The sequence below is a fragment of the Convolutriloba macropyga genome, chromosome 6 (assembly GCF_964194025.1).
Source record: "Convolutriloba macropyga chromosome 6, txConMacr16.3, whole genome shotgun sequence".
NCBI classification, from domain to species: domain Eukaryota; kingdom Metazoa; phylum Xenacoelomorpha; order Acoela; family Convolutidae; genus Convolutriloba; species Convolutriloba macropyga.
The window spans coordinates 40,094,940-40,111,424 of record NC_134473.1 but is presented as its reverse complement, the minus strand read 5'-3'; the positions used below and the strand labels follow the sequence as shown (position 1 = coordinate 40,111,424).

General features: G+C 37.3%; 1 protein-coding gene across 2 annotated transcripts in view; it reads left to right on the top strand.

Annotated features, from left to right (window-relative positions):
- Positions 1 to 16,485, top strand: part of LOC142341675 (uncharacterized) — a 295,913-nt gene that overhangs the window by 12,533 nt on the left and 266,895 nt on the right. For both annotated transcript variants that reach the window (XM_075392816.1, XM_075392817.1), the window contains exon 2: positions 821 to 954. In XM_075392816.1, coding sequence (XP_075248931.1) covers positions 821 to 954 — 134 coding nt within the window. The remainder of the gene's footprint in view (positions 1 to 820; positions 955 to 16,485) is intronic.

Sequence of the window (16,485 nt, the reverse complement as noted above, 5' to 3'; positions counted from 1 at the left end):
TTTTGCTAAGGCGCAGTTGTTCATTGAATTTTATTGTTTGTTGGCGGGAATTTTGATCGTCTCTTGGTTTTTACGATCTGTAAAACTGATTTTTGAAGGTTTTTTGACGATTTGTCGACCTCTGTTAGATATATACCAATAGGAACAAGATAAATTGCTGAAGAGTGAGTTTAGTTAGTTGTTGTGGGGTAAGATTTTATAAGTCATAATGAAGTGTCCTTTCTGTGAATTCTCCACCAATCACAGACTGAGAAGAATCTTCTCTTTTAATTAGTTAATAATTTGCAGCTTTAGTCGGTTTACCATGTATCCATGTACTATCTGTGTACAGTTGACTCTGGCGACTTGTGTTTGTTGCCGTTATAATTGAAGTTTCCCTTCATTGTTTTCCTGAGTCAGTATCTTGGAGTTGGGTAAGACTAGTTCACGAGCAGAAATATGTAGTCCTCTCTAGAGAACCCTGGTAACTGTGCAAGGAGCACTCTCCGGGTCTTCCCTACGTAGTTAATATTGAGATTTTTGTTTAATTTATGTTTGCTTAATATTGAAAAACTTTTTCAACTGAACTTTAACCATTTAATTTTTTCTGGAATTTGTTTTTGTGTTTGTTTAGCTATTAGGAGTCGATAAATGCTTCATTGCAGTGTGCTATTCTGTTTGTTTTGGCAGTATAATGTTGGCTTAAAGATGAAACACCGAATTTAACACCAAGTGAAGAAATGATGAAAAACGATTGCAAATATTGGCGAAGTTTTATAATGAACAGAAATTGAGTTCGTTTGCAAAGATTATTGTTAAAGCTAGGATTCGTTTTTTTTAGCTTCGAATTATTGCCACTGTGTGTTGTGATGGGCAAACATGGGCTACGGTTGACGTTTTCCGCAATGGTTTGGAGACGGTGGGAACTCTGAAGAAGAATTTAATGAACCACATCCTGTTCCAGCTTCCCCAGTGGTTAGACAAATATTTCAAATAAATGATATCTGAGGGAGGGAGTTCAAGTCTTCATCAAATCTGATGTTCCAATTCAAGGAAATGTCAAATATTTACAAAAGCCCTGATTCCAAGGCTTTTTCCTCGTAACTCAGTTTTATTTAAAAAATACGAACAGATATAAAAGGTAAACAAAATTAAATAAACAGCATAAATTATGTCCAAATTGAGTTAAAGAAAGGAAGTTTACAATTGTTTCCAGCTTGACCCCTGATAACATGATAATCTACAAATTGTGGCCCATTTTTTCATTCTCAGCCAGCAATTCGATATTTCGTGCGTTCGGAGAGAAATTTGTCAGATTTTAAATTATGATTGCTATTCGGACTGTGTAGATATTGTTTGTTATTAGAAATATTGTTTCTATTTTGGTTTATGATTTAGAAAAACCCACAATGGTTTTTACCTAATGGCTCGCGATATCAAAATAATATTTATCTGGAGTTTTTGTTTATAATCAATATTTTTCTTTTAATTTTTCCTTGGTTGCTGAAAAACTGGAGAGCGGAGCGAAAATAGACCGTTTTTTTCATACCACTATTTTGAGAGCGAGAAATTGAGGTGTGAAACATTTTGTTTGTCCACATGCGGCTCTTCAAATTTTTTTGTTAATAGCCGCGTCAGCAATTCCAGGCGGCTATTATTGCGCTCCTATTTTTTTTACTTCGTCTAACTGATTTTTGTTTCGTCTTAACTTTTTTCACGCGTTTTTGTTTTTTTAGGTCAATTGCGTGACTTACCACACTCAATAAAATGACTTCTGAACTCAATAGTGTGCATCTAAGTATTGCCAAACATACATGCCCTAATTCTTGATTATTAGTCTTGAGTTTTTGATTTCGAATACTAATTTTGAAAAGCCCTATTAGGGTTTTCTCCTTATCGAGCTTATGTGTCTCATAAAAATGACAGTCCGAATCTAACGCAAAAAGTCTAGTGGTCTATTAAGGGACTGGTGGTCATAGCCACAAGCATCTTTCGCGGCTATTTTCCAGAAATATGCCGGCTATGTTTTGATTTATTTTTGGTTAAGACGTTTGATTTCAATATTTTATTAATTTTTGCTTTGTTTTGGTTGGGCGTGAATGTAGGTGTGAAGGTTTTTGGTAGTTAATATGCGTGTTACGCACTGATTTTTTATAGTGTTCCTCGTGGCGTTATTGAGGTTTATATGAGGAGTAATTAACTTGAATAGTTAGCATTTTACAAGGACTTATTTTGGTGTTTCACAGTGCGATTTTTAGCAGATATATTTTGAATAAAATTAGCTAGTAATAGCCTTTTATTGAGCGGTTCAGATGCGTGATATATCCACTAGTTTGCCTTGCATTTTAGTGTTTAGTTAGTCGCTATTTCTTCTGTAACTAAGTTTATCAAACTTGGAGGTTTTTCAAGAGATTTTCCAGTTCAATCTTTAATTATTTTTAGCAAGAATTATTTAATAATTTTAACAAGAAGTTTCTCAAGTTTATCAAGTTTTATAAGGTGATAGGCAACTGATTTTAGGATGGTTCTCCGGTGTTCTGGTGATAGTTGGGTCCGCAGGGTTGTGCCTTTAGTTGTATTGGTCCTTCGCAAATATTTACTGCTTTTCAAGTAGGGCGATTTCCCGCTTTTGTACGTCTCTTGGTGTTTGTTCAGTACATATACAAGTTCCGTATTAGCACCTACTTTATCAGAATAATTACTTCACCAAGTACATAATCTCTCATGAAGTTATTTACTGATTATGTGAATTTATCATCAAGAAACTCAAAAAAGTAAATATTGAGGTTTTTAGGCACTTGAAGTGTTTGCTAGTAAAACTGTCAATCTGCGGTTGTTTCTCATAAACATAAACAAATTAGGGGTTACAGGCCTAGATGGAATACTGGCTATATATGGCCTTGAAACTAAATGAATATTAATTAATATAAAGCACTTATTTATGGATATTTTAAGGGAAAATCATCACGTAACTATAAGGAACGAAATAGGGGCGTGACACTACCCGACTTTATGAAAATTTTCCATGAAAATTTTAGTGAAAGAACTGGGGTTTTACAATTTTTCTATGAAACATATAATCTGCACAAGTATGAGGATATAAACATATTTTTGTTGGAGCCACCCAATTTATGTTTTCTTAGAAAAGAGATTTGAACGAAAGCATTTAAGTTAAAGACAATTAATGAAGTTAAGAGAAAGAAAGTTTAAGTTGAGACAAATTGAGATATAGGTTAAAGTGAGGAAAGTTAAGACAAGATTAAGAGCTTTAAGGGAACATTAAAGGTGTGAAGGTGCGCTAATTTCAGAGTAAAGAATGAGGACATAAGTTTAAAGTTAAGATTAAGAGGAGACATTGAATTAGCACTGGAAATAATCATGGTTATTTTTTTGAATAATGGCTCTAAACTTGGTGATGGTTTAAAGCACTGGTTTATGTTGTGGATTGGAGTACTAGTTTTGAACTTATAAAGCACTGATTTATAGAACTTAATGAATGAAGGGATATTTTAACTGTTAAAAGAATAATACTTGTCGAACTATATAAGACTTTCAAGAGCTTAAAGCATACTCTCCTCTCGGGGTTGAGCTTGATGATCCAGTTCGTCATCTGTGTTAAATCGGTCCATGGTATTAAGTGATATGGTAGAAGTTGCAGGCATGGAATTTCGTCGTTGTCGTTTGAGGGTTCCAAGTTCTTCTGGAGAGATGACTGTTGGCGGTTGCTTGAGTTGTTTGGCAAGAGTTGTGACTACATCTGCTTTTAGATGTTTGGGCACGGAAACTACTGGGTTTAGCGGTACATTGGTTCCGTTGAGCTTCATGAAATTTGGTACCATTCTTCGTACAAAGGCTACTTTATGGTATAAGAACATGAAGAGAATATGTAACGCTAGATTTCCGATAAAGACAATAATGGTTAATGAAAGGGAAAGTTTGATCGGTACGTAAGATTCAAGTTTATCAATTAGTGCTGGCTTGAATGTCTTCATTTCAGTGGTAATTGGCTTTGCAATGGCATCTAGTGACTCTGTTGATAATTTTCTGTTCGAGTAAATAAATTCCGTTTTAACTTTCTTCAATAAATCGAGATTTGCTTCGGTGGGAGAGTCATATTTCGGAAGTTCATGTATGTTAGGTACAGAGTCAATTAAGTGGGCAAGTGGATCTGGTAATTTAACATTAATTCTGGTTGCTGGAAGGTACTGACAACTTTGTAAATCAGCTCGAATCTTAATGTTGTCACTGAACATTGTATGTCCACATTTTAATGTGATTAAACAGATGTTACAACCTTTGTGAGGAACATTGATGTGTCGGCCATTTTCATCCGTACCAATCTCACTAAGGGTATAATCACTTGAAGCCGATGTGAGGAGCCAAATTCCGTATCCGAGGTTCTGTGCTCGTTCTGGTTTGGGTAACACAACCTTCTCTGTATCACATACTTTCAATGCTGAGATTGTGTGGTGAAATTTGAGGGTTGCTAGACACGAGGAGAATCCAAGGTGGGTTTCCATTGTCTCATGGCAGATTCGGTATCGTGGCGATCCAAGACAGTTGTCATACTGAGCTTTCGTCAGTTCTGTGGTTTCCATCTGTCCTTCGGAGATTGCTAAGTACTCTCCCTCTATTACATATCGTAAGGCATCTACGGAGTCCTTCTGAGGCATAGGGATTACTATTGCACGATAAACTTCGAACACTGTCTGGCTAGAGGCTAGGGGAATGGCTAGTTTCAGTAAAAGTCCGTCTTCAACTGTCGAAATCTCTTGTACTAATTTCGCATCGTAGTACGAAAGTATGTCAGTCATGGGTATTGCCAAAGTTAGACGATCTGGGGCGTTCTTTTGGCTATCATGGACTGAATCAAGGATCTTTATCAAAGATTTACGAGGCACTAAGGAGATTGGAAGACGTTTGTCAAGCAAAGTAGGAATTGTGTTTATAACATTAATTCGAAAAGAATATAAGGCTGCTCTGTAACTTTTAATATCTGCATAAAGAGTAAGAAGTAATGAGGCTGCTGTATCAAAGTTAAAGTTCAAGTGTTGCTGTGATAATTGAATTTCCATACAGGTGGCTAGTGCATTCAGATTATGATCTATAATTGCAAACTGTTCCTCTACTAGTTTCCAGTTTCTGTTCTGGTTTTCTTGCATTTCGTTTTGAACTTTGTAAACCTTTGCAAGTTCGTCAGCAACTAGGAAGAATTTCTCATCGGTTTGTGCGCCGATTTCCATTACATAGTCATTGAGGCTGTTGAAACTGCTGGCTAATCTGTCGATGTTCTCAGCATTTTGGGACGTTCGCTGACAAGATCCGAAAATTCCTGTAATTCCACCGCATCATCCGCTACTCATTGCAATTCCTGGACCAAAGAGTCCAATTCCAGCGACTGCGGCTGCGATTGCTAGCGGGGCGGCTCGTTTTTGTCGATTTTGAGAGTCTTCTTCGACTCTGGTAAGGAGTTTTTCAGTCTCGTTGCGTAATTTAAGGACTTCAATTTCGGCTTCTATTGTTTCATTGAGTATTTTTGCGTAAAGCCAATCAACATTGAAGGAAGCTGTTTGGTTCCGGTAAGTAATGCTGTGGGTGAGGTTGCAAATTTCCGATTGCGTGATCCATTTTTTCGAGAGTTCACTAAGTAGAGTCTCTACTTGTTGTCTGATAGTGAAATTATAGCGAGGAAACGGTACTAAAAATTCCACATTTATGAACTTTTCGGTAATCAGAATCTTTCCTTCTTTATGGAAGATGATGCCTTTATCCAGAGCTGCTTCTGTATTGATCGGAGTTTCAAAAGTGGGGCCGAAAAGTAAGAGATTCAACACAATTGTGAGTAACATTTTCATATTTCAATAATATCGACTATGTTTCAGGACAATCTTCTACTGATGTGGTTCTTCTGAGTGTTTCAACTGGCTCTATTTGGTCTTCCGGTGTTTATTTGCTCATTTAGTTACTTTACTCGGGCTTCTAGATCTAGTTTTCTCAATATGGCACTTGTTTATGTGATGTTTATTTATTTCAGGTGTGCTTTTCTTTTAGGTGATGTGTGCTGATGTGTGTATTTATTGATATTACTACTGAATATGGTGTTTAAACATGTTGAAGTGTGGTTATTTGGTTGAATGATGGGTGTGTGATGATGGGGATAGTGGTTGGGGGGGTCGAATTATGCAATCTTTACATGTTTTTTCGAGTTTTTCAGAATATTTTGCCCACAATATTGCACCATGTGCTTTAATATCACTGTTTCTGCCCTAACTATTGGATGTTGTGCGAATGGGACCAGGTTTGTCGGAAGGAACGCTGTTCACTGGTCGAGGTTGAAACATCCAAAGTGCAATATGACAGCAGTAGATGATATAGTTATTGATAATGGGAGTGGTGGTGGGACTGAGTGGTGGATTATTATTATATTAGTATTCTTTTTATTATTATCATTAGTATCTGGGTTGTTGGGAGTGTGGGCAAATCGAAGGAGGAGGAGGAGGGAAGTGGGAAGATCAGGGGAGGCTGTCGAGGAAGGTTCAGTGTGACTTATTATTTATTTTTATTTTATTTAACTATATTAATAGTTGTAATATTGTGTAATATTAATATTAATATGACTGTGTAAGGACTATTGGGACTGACTGTAATATTGTAGTTTTACAGGTAATATTGACTGGTGCTACTAATATACTTCGTGCATGGTGCTAGTAATATGGTAGTAATTAATATATCAAGACTTGTTTTGTGGGGGGGATTGAGGATATAAGTAGGGGACAAAAGGAAGAACTAGAGAGGCGTAGTAAATAAGTGAATGCTAGTGAAGGGTGTAATTGTATGTTCAGAGCGTTGTTGTGTGTTTTGCGGCATGTGTTATTTAACTAGTAGTGGTCGTTATAGCATGGTATTTAAACGTCCTTGGCATTTATTGCATAATTTGTTCTGTTTGTGTGTTTTCATTCCTGTGATTGTTCATTTTTGACTTAACACGTTAACTTTCTGCTTGCTTAATAACTAGTTTGACTCAATTTTGAAACTTTCAGATAGTTATTGTGAATCATGGATGTTGCCCAGTATGAGGATTTTCTGACTTTTTTGCGAAGCAAGTCGTTGTCTCAGTCTGAATGGGTGTATCCATCATTTGTTCGGTCATCTGAGGAGCGACGAGCTTATCGGGACAAAGCAGAACATATGGTACTGGGGACAAAGAACGTGGGAACATCAGAATTGGCCGTACATCGGGAGGTGTTGATGTACAAAGTGGAAGTGAAGGTGGGCAGCGAGATGCAAGTTCAGGAGAAGGAAATTCCAACTCAGCAGATGGTGTCTCAGGAGTTGGCTTCGCTTCATGTCGGGTTTAGTGCTTCTGCAAAGCACATTACTCGTGTGAGGTCACAAGTCGATCGCCTGAAAGCTGCTGGGTTCTTCTTTCCACGGTCGATGGGGGGATTGCAGGCCGCTGTTGAGAGGTAATTGCATATATTTATAATATTTATTGATATTTTTATTTGTTTTTCTTTAGTTTGTTACATGTATTATTAATTGTGGAGTGGTGTATGCTTATTATTTAGAGCTATTCGTGAGTGTGTGCCATGTTTCGTGAAGAAGATGCACGGCAAAGAGGTGCATTGCACTTTTTTCCGTGCAAATCTGCGTGCAAATGTGTGTGCCGAATTGGGGTACGAGTTTTACAATGACATTTATGCTGAGCATGTGGACATAGTGTCATTTAAAACTCCAAAGTTGCTTGGTGCGGCTGGTGTGAGGGCCGAAGTTGGTGGTCTGTGTGCTCTCAATGCTCTGTACTACACTTTAACTGGTCGGAAGTCAGGTATTTGTTGTGTTTTGTCGCAATTTTCACTAAGTTTTGTTACTTTAATTCACGTTTGTTTGGTTTGTTGCAGACAAGAAGGTTCCCAAGCATAATGTTCGCGCTCTACGCTTGGCTATTGTGGCCAAGATGCGTTCGCCTGGGTTCTCTGAGCTTGTAAAGGACCAGTTAGGGTACTTTGTGTCGGAGTATGAGATTGCTGAGAGTGAAGATAATGGGTCGTTGGCCGAGTTCTGGGTAAAGTTTTGTCGTAATTACTGGTAATTTTGATATGTGCATTTGTAGGTAGGTACTCTTTGAGGTTTTGTTGTTTAGTTTGTCGGTATGGCTTCTTTCCTGGGATGCAACGTCAATATTTATTGGCAGTATACTGAGGAAATGGGGGGCGGCTGGGTGTGTTACAGGCATTCAATCAATGCTAAAACCACCGCTCCTGCTGTACTGATCCAGTGCATCGGGAAGTTCATCGACAATGAGTATCGGTACCATTGTGAGCCAATTGTGGACTTTCCAAAGTGAGTATTTAACTGTTTTTGTGAATATTTATCGTGCTTTTTATATAATTTTGAGGCTTTTTATTTATTATAATGACATTTAAACAGGTTGGACGATGCTGAGCGGTACGTGACTCGTTCTACTAAGACAAGGGGTCAGTCCGGTCAGTGTACTAGTGGTGGTGGTACCGTAGCTGAGGATAGTGCCGATGAGAATTGACTAGTGTCGGTGCAATTATATTCATCATGTAGTTTAGTTTCATCTATAGGTGAGTTTTTACTTGTTATTTGTCAATTGTAGCTTTGTTAATTGGATTAGAATGTTGGAACTAGCAGCTGTGAAGTGTGTGAGCATGTGGTAACATTTTAATTGCAGTGTGTGACTTTATAATAACATATTTGTGAAAGTGAAATTTTGGTGACATAACGACTTTTTTGATTTTTGGGCATTAACTTTAATTTACTTGTCAATTATTGATCATAGACTGGTTCTAATGGTTCTAGATACTTAATCTGGTTGTTAGCAGCACTTGTGTGTAATTTGAACTGGTTTGGAAGAGTATTTGGTACTAATATTCACATGTAATTTTTTCGTAATTTTGGTATTTTTCCGCATCAGGGCTGGTGTGGTAAATATGTGAATTTTTCAATTTTTATTGAACTTTGGGCAAATTTTTCGGCTTGGCCCACTCAGTAGACATCGGTGGGGAATAACTATGCAATAAATTCAGGTTTTTGGACACTTTTTGGTCAACTTTTTTACTGATGTCTGAAAAAACGAAAAATGCGAAAAATTGAGGGCTCCAGCGTCACTCAATTTTTAAATTGCTCCGATTGGGCTCAAATTTGGTAGATCGTTTTAGGGGCTCAAAAAACCCTGCAGCGCAAAAATTTGGCGCAATTTAAGCATTTTTCGCAAAGTTATGATTGTTTTCGTGATCTGAACCTGGCTATTTTTGAATCATCAAATTTCAATCTAAATAAGTCTTCACTGTTCATACATTTTCGGTATTGAATGGTTAAAATGGTACTGTCTGTGCTTGGTACTAATGTATGTTACTGAATTATAGGGTTTGAAGCTATTTATCGGGTCATAACGTTGATTTTTGGGTCCAAAATGCAAATTTTCAAGCATGATTTTTCCACTAATTGGGCTTCTTCAAGACTGGTGATGTGTCAGTCTGGTGATTCTCTAGTGGCCTAAATCAGGTGCTAACTGTTGTTACTGATATCTGTAGCTATCAGAGGTAGCATTTTGGTAGGTTTGGAGTTGAGTAACTTAGGTTTTATGCCAGATTTTCTGTGAAATTTACTGAATTTTTACTTGTGATGCGTCATGTTTTGTGCATAAGTTGACATGGATTGAAGATGATTGATTTTTGGCGGTGATTGTGGGTCATACTAGTGAGTACTATGTTGGTGGCAACTTTTGGTATGGTTTAATGCATTATTTGACTATAATATATTGAGTTTTTCACTTTAGAATTTCGGAACAAATTTTGTGAATTATGTGCAATTTTCGATTTTTTCACTTTTTTCAACATTTATGAATTTCTATGCGATTGTATGGATTTATTAGGCTTCGACAACTACTAGGGAGACTGAATATTGGATATGGGCTCATAATTCGGCTATTTGATACTATTTTTATGTTCTAAATTTGGCTCTGTTTTGACGAATTTGAGAAGAGTTTGGTAAGCTTCAGTATTTTGCTATTATTTCAACATTTTACTTAACAATTTTCAATATTTTTGATATGAGCGTGTAGAGCTTGAGCATGCGGATGTTTTAAGCTAATAATATCGGCTTTTTGATCAATATTTTGGATTTTATGAACATGTGCGTGAATTTTCAAAAGGTCTCCAAAATTGAGGGGCCCAGCGTCACTCAATTTTTAAAATGCTTCGATTTAGCTCAAAAGTGGTGAATCGCTTTATCGGCTCAAAAAACCCTGCAGCGCAAACGTTTGGGCAGTTTCAACTATTTTTTCGCGAGTTATAACGTTTTTGCTGCAGTGAACCTGGGTTTTTTGAAAAGGCTCAGATAGGGGATAGGTTATTGGCTATGAGGTTATGAAAAACTTGTTCAAAATGATTGATATTGCTATGGTTGGACAGCTCATGAGTAGGGCTATCTGAATTAACAATAAAATTGGGCATATTTTTGTATTAAGATGCATTTTTGATCACTTCTGGAAATTACACTCGATTTTTTGTGATTTTCGTTACTTTGGCAGTCTTTTCTCAGCTTGTATTGGCACTAGGGGGCTGGGAGTGCATATTCTGAGAGATATAGATGTGGGAGTGCTGATGGTATGGTTAATTTTTGTCAGAAGTTAATATTTTTGACTCTAGTGGGAAATAACTGGATTTTTCCTGACAAATTTGTGGCAATTTCAGAGCTTATTTGGGTTTAAGTCTTCATGGTTGATACTAGGGTGAGCTGGGACTGGTTTATATGGTACTACAAGGCTAGTGGGGGGTTGCACTAGGGTTGTAGGGGGTATAGGTGGCTTTTATCGGGTCAGGTGGAGAAAAAAATGACAAAATTTTTGAAGCGGAGGATTGAAGCAGAAGCGCAATTTTCGTTTTTTCGTCATTTTTCAACATATACTTGGAAATATTGGGTTTTTGGCGGTTGTTTGAGGTTGTACCATGTGGGTGGCAGCTGGGAATAGCTGCTGGAGGCATTTGGGACAGTTTTTGGCGTATTTATGGGGTATAATTTACACTACATTTTAATCAATTTTATTACACTTTGGTAGGGTTCGGTATTTTTGTCATAACTCAACTTTTATTGGTTTTTGACGGGATTTTTGGGTACTGGGATGTCAAGCGTGAGCATTAGGATGGTCTAAGGCTATAAAATGGGTCAATTGGGTGTTTTTTGTGGGAGTTATCATTGAATTCGAGCGGATTCGAAAAGTGTCAAAAATTGAGGGCTCCAGCGTCACTCAATTTTTAAAGTTCTCCAAATCGCTTCAAAATTTGCATGTCGGTTCCTCGGCTTGAAAAATGCTGCAGCGCAAAAGTTTGGGGTGATCGGGGCATTTTTCACAATTTTATGACTATTTTTCTGAAGTGAACCTAGGATTTTCGGAAGGGTCAATTTTAGGCTAAGTTTTTGGTACTTAGAACTGGTCGAATGGGGTCAATAATGGCTGGAATCGCTTTTGCTGGATAAGGGCTTTTCAGAACAATAGGTTAATCCAGGTTCGGACAAGTAGTTTTGGAGATATATCAAAATAACTGGATTTTGAGGTCAAAAATTTTCGGTTTTTTGGCAATTTTTGGGCTTTAGGGCTAAGTTGCTCAGGCTTGTTGGGCTTTTGGGGCAAATGAAGGGTACTGCTGGACTGTACTGGGTCTGTACATACTAATGGATATAGATGGTTATGGGTAGAGGGTCGAAGACTTGACATATAAGCTCAAAAATGATGTTGAAATCTAATTTATCATAGCCACTGGCGAGTTTTGGAAGACTTAAGCGTGTAATTCCTGCATCTATTACTATTTCTCTCAGCTCATAGAGACTTGCTAATACAGATTCGTAAGTTGGTTTGTGGTAGTATCTGAATTTTGTAACTAAGCTGAAGATATAACGTTCGGAAATAGGGTCGAAGTAGATTAAAACTGAGCCAATGTCTGGTGGATATCTAAGTCTAATTGCACTTGGGGCTGCTGGGTACCAGCTTTTGACTTGTCGGGCTAATCCCTTTGCCATTGCAAGGTCTGCTGATATACAGTGTGCAAAAGAGCGTGGGGAATATAAGATATCTGTTGGAGAACTTAGATAAGTTGCATTTATTTCTTGACTAAAGTGATTTAAGTTTTGATTAGATGAGCCTGGTGAAGATTTTTTCGATTGAGATCTAGTTACTGGTCTATTTGCTGAACTGCTGGGCTTTCTCCTTGAATATTTTGCTATGCTTGCTCTAACTTGATCTAATTTTGTCTCTCTGCTTGGTGTATTTGACTGTTGTGCTGCTTGTGCTGATGCTTTTATTGCTTCACGTTTTTCTTCTTGTTCCAGTCTGGCACGTGCATTTTTTGGTCTAGGACTGCCTGATCTTCTAACTTGGTTGGTTAGGTAAGGGTTTGTTCTATCTTCTTTATGCAACATTATTTCTCTATCGAATTTAAATCCGCGTACATTTTTTCGCCGTTGGTAGTCTAGTGGTTTGAATGAACTTTTCTCTGGTTTTCGTTTTGGGTTATAAGGTCTGGCTCTTATTTTTCTATCAGTTAAAGCAAATTGTTCTTCGTGTGTTTCTGGAGGCGATTCGATATCAAGTGGTACTATTGACGGCTGTGGCTGTTGAGATGGTAGAAACATTTCATCGTCTGATGAGGATGATACAAGAGGAACACGAACTTCTGGTTCTTGCTGTCTAATTTCGTCAGCAATTACCGGATTAACTGGTATTCGGGCAATTTGTTCTACGTCCAGGTTTAGGTCAGCTAAGTTTTCATCTGAACTGCTATTTTCATCAATTAAATTTGGGATTGCTTCGTCTGAACTTGAGGAATCAAATACTGGAAGATGGACTGGGGCAGTTTGTGGTCTAACTGCTGGTGCTACTACCCTTGGTGGGGCCGGTGGGGCTGCTGGAGGTGCTGCTACTGCTGGTCCTGCTAATGGTCCACCTAGGGGAACATTTATGGTCACTCTGACTGGATCTTGTTTCACTTTTGTAGCTTGTTTTGTTTCCTTTTGTTCATTTATCAGTTCTGGAATGTGTTTATCAAAAAGCTCTGGCTCCATGTGTTGTCTTCTAGATGGATCTGGTTGAAAGTTTATCGGGTTGATGACTTCAAGGTCTTCAGGAGTTTCACTTGGTTGGATTTGTTTCCATCTGATTCGATGAACACATTGGGTGTAATTCGTATTTACTTTTCGAATGATGTAATTAGAATCAGTAAGGGCTTTTTCCACTTTATATAGCGGGAGCCATTTCTGTACTTGGGAAGCTATTACTGTTGATTGTTCTAGTAGCTTAGGATTCAAAAGTAAACAGAATGATTTCTCCAGAATTGGTTTAGCTGATGCTTTTTGATCATAATACTTTTTGTACTTCAGGTAAGCAGTCGTTAATTTTTCTTTGTTTTCTCCATACTTTTGCATCATGGCGTCTTGTAGTTCATTAACGAAATCAGAATTTACTGCTACTGCCTCCATTACTTTTCTGGAGAACCGTATGTCAAGGGGTTTGATGGGTTCTCTGCCATGGAATAAAGTTGAAGGACAACAATTTGTCGCTGAATGATAGGAAGTATTATGAATAAAGGTTGCAAGAGGAACATATTTATGCCAGTCTTTCCATTGTTCTTCTGTATTAAGTTTCAGAATTCGTTTCAGTGGTCCGTGAGATCGTTCTACTGCTCCAATAGTCTGAGGGTGCTTTAGTGAGGCATGTTTTAACTTTACTTCTAATAAACTTGCTAATTCTGACATTAATTCAGAAGTAAAGTTGGTTCCTAAGTCACTAAGTATTGTTTGAGGAATGTAGCTGTGTTGGAAGAACACCTTTACTAGTTCTCGGGCTACTGTATCGGCATATCCGTTTGTTAATGGAACTGCGAATAGGTACTTTGTGAAGACATCTATTGCACTCAAAACATACTTATACTGCGATGACTTTAGGGGGCCTACTAAATCAATTTGGAGCATATCTCCTGGATATGATTGTAGTGAACTGACTGGTTGTAACTTGGGTGTGATGTGGCTTTTTGGTACTCTGTTCAATTGTAGACAAGTAAGGCAGTTTTTGATGAAGCTAATGAAATGTTCGGTGAAGCCTGGATAATAAAATCGCTTTCTGAATTCTTGAATTGTTGCTTTAATGCCTAAGTGACCTGCTGTTTGTGAATTATGGAGCCTATATATAGTCTCTTTCCACAAATGCTTAGGTACACAGAATTGTTTATGAAGTACTTTTCCAGTATCATCATAAAAATTCCGGTATAAGACATTCCCTTCAAGAATTAATCTATTTAAGTGCTTGTGATACTTCTTTAAGTTTGTTGTAGCATACTTTAAGTCAGGTTGTTGATTATTTTGTTGAATCCAGCTTATTACTGTTCTAATGTCTGCATCTTTTTGCTGCTCATCTGCTAAGTTAAGGCTAATTAAGTTGTCTGTAAGATCTGGAAATTCATCTAATGGATTTGGGTACTCAATTGAATTTATTTCGTGTTTTCGTTTAAGTTTTAATAGCCCTTGAATTTCTGTAATTGGAACATTATTTTGTCGTTTTTTGTATTCATCGTAAAGTCCATGCTTTTTGAGAAAGTTTACTTCATCATTATTTATTTCGTCACAGAGATTTTCAGTGTCAAATAACACGTTCAGTTCAACATCGGGGTTTTGTGCTTCTGTATCAATTTCTATTTCTCTGACTGGAATTCTATCTGTTAATTTTAAAGACATTGTTGCTGTTTTGTCGTTCTCCATTCTAGAGAGGAAATCTGCTGCGTAATTAGCGCGTCCTGGTATGTGAGCAATTACTATGTTGAATGCAAGTATTCTGTCTAAACAGTTCCAAAGTGATGGCGGTATTACTTTTGACTGAAAGAATTGTGTAAGGCTTTTGTTGTCGGTGAGTATAATTACTTGTTTGCTTGATCCCCAAATGTAGTGTGAAAAGTAGTCCAGTGCATAGTACAAGGCTAGGAACTCTTTGTAATAAATTGAGAACTTTAATTGTGTGGCATTAAACAAATGCGATCCAAACGAAACGGGAGCGTATGTTTTCTTTTCTTTCTTTCCTGTTTCATTTACGTAGTCTTCCACCATTAGTACAAAACCTGCACCGTGGTAACTAGCGTCGCAAAGAATTACATACTGTAGCCCTGGTTTTGGCAATCGCAAAGTTACATTCGTTGCTTCCATTAGATCCTTCTTTGTTACTTCTAATGCTTTTACATGTTCTTCTGTGGTTTCTATTACTGCATCCTTCTTCAGGAGCTTGTAAAAGGACATTAGTTTCTCACCTAAGTTAGGAATGTAATTTCGGAAGAATTGTGTGAAGCCGATTAATCGTTTTACTTGTTTTGTTGTTTTCGGCATTTTAAATTTATCAAGAAATTTCGTGATTTTTGATTTTTCTGGTGATATTCCTTCTGCACTGATGTTATTTCCGAGGAATTTCATTGTGTCAGTTGCTATTTCACACTTTTCGGGTGACAATTTTAATCCAGATTGACGTATACACGTAAAAATTTCTCGTAAAGAGGGTACCAATTGTTCAAAATTTGTTACTGCATTTCCGATATCATCCATAAACTGGGTACAGTTTCCTGATGCTAAACATGGATCCAAGTAATGTCTAATAAAGGAACTGAATCCTGTTACTGACTTATTCAATCCTTGTGCAAGACATTTATAAGCATAGGTTCTCGAAGCAAAGTTAAATGCTAGCAGTTGCACTGATACATCGTCTGCCATTTGCACACAGTGGTATGCTTGAGAACAGTCAAGTTTCGTAAACAATTTTTTCCCGGCAAAGTAGTTTATTGCGTCACTCATGTTTGAAATCGGGAAATTCGTATTCACGTAGTCATTTTTCAACAAGTGGTTTACTTTTCTCAAGTCAATTAATAGTCTAAGTCTTCCTGAATTCTTTCGTTGTGCGAAAAGTGGACTACTATATCTTGATTGAGACAAAGCTGTTATCAGTCCGTAATAATGCATTAATGCAAGCTCTACTTGTAGCTCATTTCTCAAATTGACGGGTGTTGGAGGGCCTTGTTCGTAAATTGGTATGCTTCTTTCTGGAGTTAACTTTATTTTTAAATCTGTATTATATCCAACGTCAAATCTGTGTTTCGCAAAGATATCACAGAATTCAACTAGTAGTTCACCTACTACTGCTTTCTGCTCATCATTGAGGGCTGATTTTTCCCACGGAAACTTGCTCAAAAATGTTATTTTATCCTGATGATTACCCTTTGGATCTAATTTCTCCATTTCTTGCAGTTTTAGCAGTTGCTCATAGATATCTCTCTGCAAGGGCGACAAATTTGTCGGATCTGGGCACGTTTCAGGCGTTGGGAACCACAATTTTTCATATTCTGGCGCTGGTTTCACTGGTTGAGCCTTTCTTTTTGGGGTGTCTGTAACTTGAATTAGTTGATTTATTTCTGTTAAATAATTTTCACTCATTTTTGCTACATTTATTAATTG